Source organism: Typopeltis vanoorti, chromosome 13 (assembly GCF_054136105.1).
Source record: "Typopeltis vanoorti isolate ZY-2024b chromosome 13, IOZ_Tvanoo_1.0, whole genome shotgun sequence".
Classification (NCBI taxonomy): domain Eukaryota; kingdom Metazoa; phylum Arthropoda; class Arachnida; order Uropygi; family Thelyphonidae; genus Typopeltis; species Typopeltis vanoorti.
Genome location: NC_143561.1, coordinates 79,011,556 through 79,025,892, shown reverse-complemented (window position 1 = coordinate 79,025,892; position 14,337 = coordinate 79,011,556). Strand labels below are relative to the sequence as shown.

The 14,337-nt window shown below is 32.4% G+C and overlaps 1 protein-coding gene across 4 annotated transcripts in view; it reads left to right on the top strand.

Moving 5' to 3' along the window:
* LOC150100307 (uncharacterized) overlaps nt 1–14,337 on the top strand; it is a 495,437-nt gene that overhangs the window by 154,078 nt on the left and 327,022 nt on the right. For all 4 annotated transcript variants that reach the window (XM_090402566.1, XM_090402565.1, XM_090402567.1 and 1 more), the window contains exon 9: nt 7,606–7,768. In XM_090402566.1, coding sequence (XP_090258692.1) covers nt 7,606–7,768 — 163 coding nt within the window. The remainder of the gene's footprint in view (nt 1–7,605; nt 7,769–14,337) is intronic.

Here is a 14,337-nt window from a genome sequence, read left to right as displayed (position 1 = left end):
GTTAGTAATGATGCAAATTTTTCATGTAGTACTATCATATCCTGTACACCCCTTGAGGGTACATGTCAGGAATTTGATGATGAGATATATCAAATTTAACTTATTTATGTATATATAGATAATCATTAGTTACTCTTTTATCTTTTGATATGATGCATTATATCCACAGATTGTGAATATGCTACAAAAAATCAAAAGAAATGTGAGAGAGAATTAATGATAGCTTCCTTATTAAGGAGGATCGAAGGAAATGCAGCACTACTTTTTCAAGAAAGAAAAGTGTGGATATAGGAATGGCAACTTGGTTCAAGATTTAACTTATTGGCCCTGTAGTCAGCTGTTGTGTGTGCATTAATTCCAGAAGCATTGAGAATAAAACCAAAAATTACATGCATTAGTCAGATCTGGCTACCAGAGCAGGATATTGTTAGAGGAGTAGAATGTGATGGGAATCATTCTATTAGAGGAAGATTAGACAAGAAGGGTGGGGAGGTACTACTGATGATTGTGGAGGAAATAAATCCAACCCCACTCTTAACAGCCTCAAAGCCATTTCCTGTATGAATAATAAAATAGGAAATGGATTTAAGGCTGTTTGGTTAGATGGAGGTTAATGGGGAATACATAATTAGATGCTGTTACAGTCTGGGACCATCTGAAGAGGAATGTGAACTTTATATAACAGATAAACCTTATGACAAAGTCTGTCATTAAGGGCGATTTCAATTATGGTGGGGTTTATATATATATATTTATTTATTTATTTATTTGTGTGTGTGGGTCCGTGCATGTGTAAACAAGTATATTGTTTTTTGTGGTGCATACATGCTTGTATCTTATCAGATGAACAAAATTGTTTCGTACTGAGTGTAAAGGAAATTTGCAAGAGTTCGTTATTACTTAGAATCCAGGAAATGATTGACTCAAGACAAATAAAAAAATATTTAATAAACATAAATCAAACTATATGCAATGGTAAGTATAATTAAATTAATAACCATAAAAACTATTTGGATCTAAGGCTTTCTAAATAAAACTATACTTTTTGAAAGATCTCTCTTTAGAGGATAAATTCAATCTCACTAACTCATTCTATTATTGGTTCCTTTTACATGTATTTAATGAGTACTACACTGAGTAGTTTGTTTCTCACAACAAGTCCCACAAAAAGAAATGTTCATTAGAGTCAGTTCTTTATGAGGCCTTTTCTCAAAATATAAAACTTACTAAATTCTATAGGACTATGCATTGTTTCCTTATTTAGTATATATATATATATATTGTTACATTTGTCCTCACTGAATATAAATATTATCTTTCATTACAAGAATCACAAATTCTTGACCAGAGAAAACAGTTTCCTTTACTACTTTATAAACAGAAATGTATTAAAGTAGAACTCTTGTTCATTAATGCCAGTTTAGAATTTCACATCTAATTCCATCACTTGTTTCTTAGAAAATTCATCACTATCACCATTGTCCTTGAGACAGAAGAAGAAACTTTCCATTTTAGCATTTCTTTGAATTTGAAATAGAATGTCTGTTTAATATCTCCTTTTGTTACCAATCATTTGTTTATAGTATCAGTCCATCACTGATAGGATTGCATAAATTCCTTTTCGAAATCACCAATTTAATACATTCCAACTATCAGATTTTTCAGAAACTTCCTAAATCAAAACTCTTATTTTTCTTGTTACCCAAGTACCAAATGCTTTCTCTGTCAGCTGTCAATCTCCCATCAGTCTCCCCACCGATGGTGCACACATGCACAACTAAGTGGCAAACAAGAAGTTACTGATGGCTGACACATTATTAGCAAAAGGAGAATGTCTTTATGATGAACAACAGATATCCTTATATACTTAGCAATTGTGAATTAGAATAAAGAACCATTGAAAATATTACACTTCTCAGATATCTGGTAAGTACAATTAATCTCAAATAATTAAACATTTTTTCTTTAACATAAATGTTAATTTCTTATTGTGCACATGGCAAGTGCTGATCGTACATGGTTATGAAACCAAAACTAAAATAATTCTGACATGCAGAAGCAATTGTAAAAAGATCCATAATTGTAAATTATTATTATTATTATCTGAGACCTCCAGGGAGTCGAGGACTCATCAAGGGAGGCTATAAATGACCCAAAACCAGCTATCATACCTTAAATTCATTCACATTAGGTGCACTCACTACCCCTATTGGCAAATTATTCCACTCACTCACTCACTGCTCTCTGGGAGAAAAACCTAGCTCTTATCCCTTTCTTGACTATGAACAACTTTAACTTGCATGGATGCACCTGTTTTCTCTCCTCGCCTTCCATATAACAAAAAATTTCATCAGTTGATAGCCTATAACACCCATTAAAAAGTTGTAGGGGACGAAGAAATGCATCACCCATTTAGCCTTATTATGGGTACCAAGTGAATGATAATTATGGGTGACTTTAATTTTCCAAACATTGATTAGGTAGAAGAGAAGTCTCGTGATAAAAAAGAACAGGAACTTATTGAATTGTTGTGAGACAAATTTCTCAAGCAGCATGCGAAAGAAGGAACTCGAGGTCAAAGAGTGTTGGATTTGCTCATAGCGTCAGAAGGAATATCTGTCAAGAATATGGCTATTTTATCACCAATCAGTGACAGTGATCATGCTGTTCTTTCTTGGGAAGTATCTACTTGTATTGAAGCTCCGATTAAAACAGGCTACATGCTGAACTACAAAGCTGGAAATTATGATCAACTTAGAAAAGAATTCTATCTTTGGTCCTATGGTATCAGTTACTGAATGGAAAAAATGTCAGCAATACATGGGAATCTTTGACAAAGTGCTTGAATGAGGCAGTATCTGAATGTATCCCTAGTGTTCAAAGAATAAATAGGCTGGGAGTGAAATGGATGTGCAACCTTATTAAGCAAGAGACCCACAAGAAGATGATGATGTGTAAAGATATCGTGAGAATAAGAATGAGAGGAGTTATGAAATACATAAAGCTCAGGCCAAAAGTAACGAGTATTATGAGGAAAGCTAAATTGGAGTATGAAAAGAAATGGCCATGAAAGCTGAAGGCAATCCAAAAGAATTTTATTGTTAAGCTGCAAGTAAAAGAAAGAATGAATGTGGAAGAAAACTTTATTGAATGCAGATGGTACAAGCTAATGAGATTGTTCAGTTAATGAGTGCTCACTTTGCTAAGATATATCAACCAGGTGTATGTAACATGGTGAACAATGCTTCTACTACATTGGATGAAGAGTTAGAGTTTATGAAAATGAGGTTGAAGAGCTGTTGCATAATCTGGATAAGAATTTGTCTATAGGGACAGATGGAATATCAGCCATTTGCCAAAGGAATGTTCAGCCAAATTGGCTATGCCTTTCACATGTTTGTATAATTTGAGTCTCAGCTCAGGAATGATACCACAGGAATGGAAGGAATGTATGATAGTAACTACCGACCTATTAGTATCTCTGGTGTGGTAGTGAAGATTTTAGAGAAGTTGGTAAGAACTCGCATACAGAAATGGGTAGACAATCATTCTATACTCTGCAGGGAACAGCATGGGTTTATTAAAGGAAGGTCATGTTTTAGCAATTTGCTCATATTTTATAACAATGTTATGGCTGAGTTGGATAAAGGGAATGGATACCTAAGGCGTTTGATAGGATACTGCACGAAAGGCTGTTACGTGAACTGGAGAATATGGGATTGGAATATAAACTCTTGACTTGGATCAGGGGATGGTTGACAGACAGCTATCAAAAAGTGGTATACAGTGGGTATGAATCTGGCAGATTTAAGGTGACCAGAGGTGTGCCTCAGGGTTGTCCTTGGGCCATTATTGTTTAATCTATACATTAATGACATCAGGAAGGACCTAACATCAGATGTGCAATTGTTTGCCGATGATGTAGAGATAGGCAGGGCAATCAGGGATACTGATATTCAGCAATTACAAAATGATTTGAATAGACTGGAAATCTGGGCAAACGAAAATGACTGTCAGTTTAATGTTAATAAGTGTCAAGTTATGCTATTTGGCGTGATTAGAGTTCCAGCAGCATATTGTATTGGCAGGGTTATGTTACAAGAAACTGAAGAGGCAAGGGATCTGATCTTGGTGTATTGGGTGATAAGAATTTAAAGTTCAAAGGTCACATAACAAAAGTTGCAAATACAACTCGGAGGATAATTGTTATGTTCAAGTGAACCTTGACATGTAAGGATAAGGAAGTAATTTTGCCTCTTTAAAAGGCTTCGATAAGACCCCACCTAAATTATTGTGCACAGATTTGGTCTCCCAGGTTCCAAAGGGATAAAGAAGCTGTGTATAGGGTGCAAAGAAAGAATTACAAAGATTATATCCGGATTATGGGATTTACATTATGAGAACATTTACATTGCGAGTATGTGGATTGTAGACTCTGGTTATCATATCACCCTCCCCTCTGGAGAAAGAGGGGGGGTGATATGATAGAGGTCTATAAACTTTTGAATGGGTGTTATAGGCTATCAACTGATGAAATTTTTTGTTATATGGAGGGCGGGAGAGAAAATGGGGGCATCCCTGTAAGTTAAGGTTGTTCACGGTCAAGAAAGGGGTTAGAGCTAGGTTTTTTTCACAGATATCAGTGAGTGAGTGGAATAATTTGTCCTTAGAGGTAGTGAGTGCATCTAGTGTAAATGAATTTAAGGGAAGGTATGATAGCTGGTTTGGATGATTTGTAGCCTCCCTCGATTGAGTCCTTGACTCCCTGGCGGTCTCAGATAATAATAAAGTGATAAAATGTGTTGGATAAGGGAGCATCATATACAGTGATTATATAAATCAGGATATTAAATCCAGCATTATTTCAAAGCTGAATGCAGAAACTATGAAAGTTTCATACAAAATTTGACTAGAGAACTTATTGGGGATGCACCCGTTGGCATTTATGAGTTGCCCTTATAGAAAACAAGATTGCTTGCCCAAGCTTCCATATATTCGCCTTCTATTGGTCCATTTTGTCCTCATAAACTCTGGTCAAAGTTTGTACGAAACTTTCATAGTTTCTGCATTCAGCTTTGAAATAATGCTGGATTTAATATCCACTTGATTTATATAATTTTGTATCACCGAAGTGAAGCCTTTTGGTTCTTTATTTTAGCATATACAGTGATATTCTTGAATTTTGCAAAAGCATTTGATTATTACTACATAAGTTGATGTACAAGTTTTGGAGGATAGGAATAAATAATATATTGGTTAGGTGGATTGGTTTTAATTAATTTTGTTTACATGTATCTATTTAATAACAGTGGCATTCAGTCAGTATTCCCCCCCTCCAAGGAGCTGCAGGAATAGTTTCACCTCTCAGTGCTTCATTTCCTCCTTATATCACAAAAGAAAAACTCTCTTCAAATCCATTTGGTAGTAATTATATCAAATGTAAAAATTCTTATTTATACATTGCCAAAGTATAAATATGAATTTAAAAAGTTTTTTAACTTGGTTAGAAAGTAAATTTTCCATCCATCTATTCATTGGACATCATCATCAGATGCTATATGGTCGCTCAGATATTATATTTTTATTTAATCCTTTAAACAAAAATATGCTCTCTGATGTGCCACACGAGTTCACCAGATGGTCCTATATGCTTTTCTGGAGGCTTTCAACTCTTTGAAGACACACCATCCATCTTTCTCATTGATGGTCTACCCCTTCCTCTTTTTTCAGGAACTTTACCTTCAAGTACTGTTTTGATTAGTCCTCCTTCGATCCTTTAAATCTGTCCAAAGATCAACTTCTGTCAATATCCTTAAGAAACCTTGAAGTTCTACCAATCCTTTCTAGCAGCCATCTATGTATCTGTCTTTCAGTATATGATATCCTCAACATCCTTCTGTGACACCACATCTCAAAAGCAGCTTTCCTTTTCCTATCAGACTTCGTTAGTTTCCAAGGATCGCATCCATAAGTTGCTGTTGGAGAAAACTGTTTCTCCAACAGTTGCATCCAAAATCCTGAACTTTGTTCCCATGGAAATAGATCCATCCTTCCTGATTTTAGGCAGGTCTGACTGTTTTAGCTATTCCTAATCTTCTGTCATCTTCTGAACAACAATTCTTCACATTAATAATGAATCCCAGGTACTCAAACTTGTTGACTTCTTCAGTTCCTTCTCCATTTAGGTAGTACATTTGTTTCTTAGCAGCTTTCTTGTCTTTATTTCCTTTGAGAACCATAATCTTTGTCTTGCTAGCATTAAGTTGAAGTCCTTTGTTCTTACTGATCTCATTAACTTTATCAAGGATTTATCGGAGTTTTTCCTTGTCATTACAAAGGAATACCATATCATCAGCATAAGTAAAATATATTTAATAAAAACTTATATTTTTGTTTAATCCTTTATCTACGTGTAAGCAAACAAAGTTTGCATGTGAAGTATCTTCATGACTAGGCTACATGTATATAGAAGCTATTGATAAATTTAGTTTAATCCTTTATCCAAGTGTAAGCAAGTGGTGTTGCACTACCTTACCCCAGTCCTGAAGATATTTTCAGGATTAAACTAAATTTATTATAGTCTAACCAAGTGAAAAATAAACTTCCAAGAAGCTATTGACTTTGTTTCATTATCCTATAATGCAATAAAACATTATGGGAAGGGCCACTACCTGGAACTGGCTTTGATCTTTAATGTGGTCTCATCAGTCAACCTGACCTAGGATTCACGAAGCATATATTTTCTATATACAAATGGTGAAAAGGTGTATCATTTCATTATTAAAATACTCTGAATCAGAGATAGTTATAGAAAGTTTATTCACTTGGCTACAAAATAAATTTAATGAGTATTTGAATAATGAGGTAGTGATATACCTTTTTCTTACTTGTATATGGAAAATACACGATGTTGGTATTATTCACCTTTGGTATCTTCCTGGGTCTGGCTCTCAATGATGGGATCTCAGTAAAGGTCACAACTGATCTGGGTAGCAGCCCTTCCCATAATGTTTTTGCATTATGGGATACCAAGGCAAGTGATACAAAGTTAGTGACCTTTATACACATGCAGCCTAGTTGCAAAGACTTCATCTGCAAACATTGCTTAGTTATTACATGTAGATAAAGGATTAAACGAACATAATTTCTTGTTAAATATAATGAATTTGGATACGTGAAGTTCATGCCATTACTACTGCCTTACATCATCTCAAATCTGGTGAAAAGCCAATAATATTTATCCATTCACTGGAAAATATGAATTGAAAAGTATCACACTTAAATTTTCATTTAATGGTTCTACCAATAGTCATTGGTATTACTCCTTAAAAAGTAGTTTTTCACCCTGTAGAACAAAGCAATTCTTAGAACTTACAAGAACTTACAGTATATTTATAAACAAATAATTGCAACTTGGGTTGCTTTTTTTGCTAATGTGAAATAATCCTAACCTGTTTGTGATCACTTAAGTCTAAGTTTATCTAAATCTATTACAGAATGTAATTGAAATATTTCCTTGTTATTTTTGCTCTGTTCATGTAATATTTTTATACTTCTGATTTTCCTTCCTTATGGCATTAAACTATTTTGGATATCATTATTAAGGTAGTGAATTTCCTGTTGAACATTAAAGAACCTAATCTTCAATTTGAGCGACTGGATTCTAGTGTTGCTTCTCTTCCGGCTTTTAATCAGGGTAATTCATCTGCTTCAAGAAAAGTTTTACTGCCTTTGCTTCAGAGTTTCCTACAAGAAAGTGTTACATCAGGTACATTCAGTGTGTAAATTGATGATTTCATTGAATTAGAACTTGTACGTAACTTTAAGCATAAATTTCTGTTAAAATTTCTATTTTATAAATGCTTAATATGGTTTGACTGAAAATTATATTTTCATATGTTAACTTGAAAAAATCATGACATTATAATTTTATTTTAAACTTGTATTAGATTTCTGTTATATCAAGAATGTATCTTAAGTAAATGACTATCAAAATTCCATCTTCATGTAGTAATTCAATTTTAATTAAATAAAGATATTATTCATTTACTCCAGACACAGTTGCTGTAAGTAGGTTCTTTTCACTAATTAAATCAAATTCTCCAGTATAGACTATGGCCCAGACTTTTTCATTTCAAATTGCTCAGCACTTTCGCTGATTTTACTGTCATCCATTTCTATTTAGTTGTGTGATGCTGCATCTTTTTGTCTTTTAGTGGTAGATGCTGTTCTCCTACTGTTAGCCAGTTACTTAATGCTTGAAGTAATTTTTTGAAGTTTGTTCCTGAAAAGTTTAAAAATATTAAATTGGTAGTGAAATGATCATCAAACTAAGGTTAAATTGTGGTGAAAGTGTTATTATTTGTTTCAAGACTGCTTAACTGATATTGCAGTAATAGGAAAATTTGCATATAGCATCTTAAATCAAATAAAGGCATAGTAGTTGTATACGATTATGCTAATTTTCTTGTTCATTTGCTATGCCTATTTGTAATCATATGACCATGGTCATATGCTTATGACTATCTTCAGTATTTTGTTATATTATTAAATTTTGTGTTGAGGGAAATTTTTGTTTGTTATTGTGTCATAATGCAATCTCATGAGCTCTCATAGCAGACACCATTATAGTGAACTTTCTTTAGGTCACGTGAAAACACAAGGAAATAAGTAAATAATATTTATTTAAAGCAACATATTTCAGCCTGAAGATTACAGGCTGTCATCAGTGGCTGTGCTAATTAATTACAGGGTAGAAAGCAAACAATGGATTGATTTGAAACAATGAGAGCCATGTGATGTTATACATAAAACAACGCAAAGGTATAGCTGAGAAACATTGTCTTATTGTTATTAAGTGTATGTATTTAAAGAAAAAAACAAAACAAAAAAACTTTACTGATGTGTGATTGAATAAGACTCACTATATTTTATATAGTGAGAAGCAGTTGTCCCAATTTAAGTTCGGATGGTGAAGTATGGCTTCAGCACTTTCTTGGAATAAACACTTGAATTTACAGTGACACAGATGAGGTAAGCATTTTTCAGTCCATAGCATATTATAGTCTATATCTATTCCATACAGTGCCAAGTCAGATTTCTCAGATTTCCCATTGCTGATGTAAGATTGATGTTCTTGTATTCTCTTTTCCACTGAGCATCCAGTTTGTCTGAAGTAAGAACGATGACAGTCACAAGGAACTTGATAGATGCCAGGAAGAGCCGGAGAGGAGTGTTTATATTTGAAGATGGAAACCATGATCATAATTTTTGTTGATAAGAAGAAAAGTAGCCACTAAATTGTATTTCTTAAGAATTCTGGAAATTGGTTCTAAGATGCCAGAAATGTATGGGATTGGGACTTGACATATTGTTTCTTTGTTATTTGAGCTAGGATTATAGGAATCAAAAAGATGTTGTGTGGTCCTATCTCAGAAGCTATTAATTTTCTTTCTCTGTTTTTACCAAAAATAGACATGCTCAAACTATATGTTCTATGCCTTAGCAATTGCAGCAAGAACTCGTAAACATCAAACTGTATATGAAACTCAGCTTCTTAGAAAGGACCACACAATATCTTTTTTATTTATGTAATTATAACTCAAATAGCAAGAAAAACTATACATAGTCTCTATCCCATACATTTCTGGCTTCTTGGAACCAATTTCTATAATTCTTAAGAAATATAATTTAGTGGCTACATTTCTTCCTATCAACAAATTATCATAATTGTTTTCATCTTCTAAAGATAAACACTACCCTCTGGAAAGTTCCTTGTGACTGTTATTGTTATCATTTTTACTTCAGACAAACTGGTGGAAAAGAATACAAGAAGATCAATCTTACATCAGCAACAGAAATCTGAGTCGAGTCCCAATCCCATACTGAGAAATATGGCTTTCCACAGCATCATTTATATGAAATATAAATGATGCTGATAAATTAATATAAATTTGAAGGTTTATTCAAAGAAAGTGCGAAAGCCATGCTTCACTATCCGAACTTAAATCGCTATCTAAGATATGGGAGAGTCTTGTTCTAATCCCGTATCAGTAAAGTTTAATACATACAGTTAATTAATAACCAATAATACAATGTTTCCTCGGTTATAATCAATCCATTGTTTGTGTTCTACATTTGTAATTAATTATTGCCACTGATGATAGCCTGTAATATTCAGGGTATATATTGGCTTTAAATATTTACTTATTACCTTATGTTTTTGTGTAAATTGAAGAAACCTCATGGCACAAGTATCTCTCAAAGAACAGTCATGGTGAACTCCTCATTATAAAAAGCTGGTCTATTTGTTCTTGAAGTAGATTGTGATTCAACTCTTTGGATTTGAATCTCACTGCAGGCATGGATATTTGTAAACATTTTCAGGTGGCAGATGAGTTTCATTGTTGCTTGTTGGTGGTACAAAGTAGCTTGAACAAGTCCCATATTTGATTCTTTGGAACATTGTTTCCAGATTGTGGGATTTATATTAAAACCCTTGCCCAGTAGGTCCCAATAAGCATTAATGCTTATTTTAAAGAGCATTTATATTGCAGATCTATACTACACTAGCTATTCTTTTGTCTTGTATGAATCTGCTGTAGTGAGAGTTGACTGTAGTTAAATAAGAAAGCCAAATTTTGCATTTGTTTTATTTTAATAAAGCCTCCCTCGGCATTCCAAAAGAAGTGCTGCAATGCAGAATGTCATTTTTGGTTGTGCATGTATATTTTGAAAGCATTTAAATTGAACATATGGCTATTTATTCAAAAAATCTTTGAGTTGAGGTTTTGAGTTTAAAAAAACCTTTTTTGAGTTTAAAAAAACCTTTAAAGCAGTTTTATCTCAGGGGAATTGTTCTGTCCAAATTTTAAATGGCACATTTAAATGTTTTGTTTTGATTTTGTTGTAATAAAGTATTTTTGTTATGTTTTAAACTCAAGCTTGAAATTCACTGGAGTAATGAAATACTTTATTAAATGTATTACACAGTGTGTCGTGCTACATATTTCGATGTTAATTGGGACAAATGGATACATTAGCATGGTTCTTGGTGTATAATGTATTGAGAAATAACCCAGATACATATATGATTTACATGGTAAAAACATATAATTTCCATTTCAGTTTGCTCTTCCTGAGTTTTTGTAAATTCTACTGAAGTATATCTAATTTACGATATGATAAGCCTTTGTTTTCTGCACTATAGTATTTATTGGTTCATGCAGTCTATGGAGATTGGGTATTTAAAGTACTAAAGCAAGTTCTTTGTTATAACTAGTGAGAATATTTGAAAGATCAAGGAGATAATCTTCTAAGTAGGTACTGAAATTCATTTGGGGAGTTTTTAGTATGCTTGAAAAATATTATCAACTTCTTATCTAAATTAATGATACTGTTGATGCTATTGTCTTCCCTTTTCCTCTCTTGTGTGTTCTTATTGTCTTAATAACTTGGTGTTATTTTACAGATAGAAATACTGTGAAATTTTAGGTTTTCTGTTCAGAAATAGTATTTTTATTTTTTATTTATTATTTATTTATTTTTTGATATTTTAATGTGCTTGCAATAGTTTTTAGTATTGAACTTTTAATCTTTTACAGTGATTCAGCTTAAAACATTTCCATGTGATATAATGCCGAGACTGAGTTTTAGTTATTGACTTTGTCAATGTAAACCTTTAAACCCGATGTTTTAGATCTTGTGGTATTGCTAAAAATTGTTTGTATTGATTGTATTAAGAGGTATAGCACGCATTATGATAGTTTTGTATTCAGTGTTATTTTTATAGGCTGTGTCACTAATGAAATGTATGATTGAGCCACTGTAAAATCAATTTAGTTATACTGTTATGCACTTATTCTTGCTTTAATTTAAAATTCTGTTAATTCTGTATTTATTCATGATCCACATGCGAAGTATATTACTGGTATTGAGTTATCTTTGTAATAGACTGCTTATGAAGTGGATCTTATGGTTGCATAATTTGTACTATTATATATATATATATATATATAATATATATTATATTATATAATAATATATTATAATTATAATTTATTATATTATAATTTAATTTAATTATAATATTATATTTATATATATTATATATATTATATATTATATATATATATAATATATATATATATATATATGACATTAAATTTGCATTAACAGGATTATCTATTTGTATTTTTTTTAACATATTTAATGTGTTAATTTTCAGTTTCAACATATTTATAACATTTATATAACTCCATGTGATATTAGATTAAGTGAAACTTAAAAAAATTGAACATCGAAATTTGAAGTGAATGGTGTTACTATATTTATACTTGTCAATCTTACTAATTAATTAAGGCAGCTGTTTTTAACTCATTTACCTGCTTTTATAGTCACTACAGATTTTTCCTGATATGAAGTTTTTCCAATTTTTTGTGTTGAAATTGCAGCCTGATTGTTATACTTCACTTTGCATTTTTAGTGAAATGTAGTTTTGTTTTTCACATATTTATCAAAATAGCATTGAAATGTGACATGCTTTTCAAGAAGGAAAAATTTACATTTTCCAATGTTGAAACACAGAGTGAAATTGTATAGTTTCTTGTATTTTGACTACTGAATGTTTTTTTACTATCTGAATACAGTCAGTACATCAAAATTTAGAACTGTAGTAATCTTAATAAAATGCTTGCTGTTTTTGCAGAATGTATGAATCTAATTAATGAAAACGCCATGCTAATTTTGCAAAATGAACAAATTTCATTAATGAAGAACAGCATGCTGAGTTCACTACAAAGAATGGTCATGTATTTGTTGTGTAGTGCAATGGATAGAAACTAATCTCTTACTTGAAAAGTTTGTCTTTACCAAGGTGTAAGCATATTTATAATGCATCGAGAACATGTATTCTTAAGTACAAGCTAACCAGTAAACTGACATATCGACCAAAAATTTATGGTTTAGTAAGAATGCATACAAATAAAGTTCTACCTGGACCCATTAGTCCATGTTTGTTGGCTAAACAGTTGATTTAATCCAACTTCCTTCAGACAAGCTGGAGTGCTGTTTAGGAGGATTTGGCTGCAGTGAATTGGTATTCCTCTGGTGCCATTATCTGGTTGCTGTTTTAGCCTCATTTTGTCTACTCTATCAGTCAAAGGCAAAGAATGGTTTACAGGTATGAGAGAAAGCTCTTATCCTAAAAAGGTGATAAACTTTCCTAAATGACTGATAAAGCCAGGGAAATATACTACAAGAATGCAATAGAAACACACTTGATAGAACTCCCATTCCATTGAATAGTGCTTTTAAGTAGAAGTGTGTGTGTGTGTGTGTGTGTGTGTGTGTGTGTGTGTGTGTGTGTAGAAGGGGAATTGAAAACAAGGAAGAAAAGAATGTGACACAGTTTTTTGCCTATTTTTTTCCCCTAAATGCTATATACTAATAGATCACAATATTGAATGCTAATGATAATTAACAGAAGGTAAAATAGGATTCAAAAATGAAGAAATACTAGAATACATTACAAGAGTGAAGAAATTCTAGAAATGATGACAATAGCAAAACAGTGACAGCAGTTATTATGAAGGAAAGGGGAGAGAAAGAGTGAAAATCACTTATGTTAATAACAGATACTCACAAGAAAAGTTTCTTAATTATGTGTGTAAATAGAAAGGATGTATGTGAAATTCAAACTAACAGTGGAATAATAATGGGTCACATAACTGATGGTGGTGTTGTGCTGATGCAACAGCACAGTCATTCCTGCACTGTTCCTTACACTATTATTGGCTTTCTTGATCAGTAGTAATCTGTAATTAATTTACTTTAAAATATTTGTCAGAGTTTTGTAAGGCGAATTCCATTTGGTAAGAAGCTCTCACTATACCCATCTATAAAATGGGAAATAGAACAATATAAGAATTACAAGAATTTTCAATCTCCTTGCCATAATGAATCAAGCTTTAAACACTGGAATAATAATACCTCAACAATGGAAACAAGGCCTTATTGTCCCTATACCCCAAAAAGGGCAGTCTTAATAGAATGGATAACTACAGAAGTATTACTTTGCTATCAACCACAGTTAAAATCTACAATAGGGTGTTACTCAATAGAATAGAACTTTACTTAACACCACTTTCAAGAGAAAACGAAGCTGAATTTCTAAAAAAACTATGTACAGTAGAACAGATACATTGCATCAGAAGAATCATAGAAGGTTCGCGTGATAAAAACTTGCACTCATTTTAACCTTTATAGACTTCAAAAAAAAGCCTTTGACTCCATTAATAGAGAAGCACAGTTTAAAATATTCAGCTTCTATGGTTTACC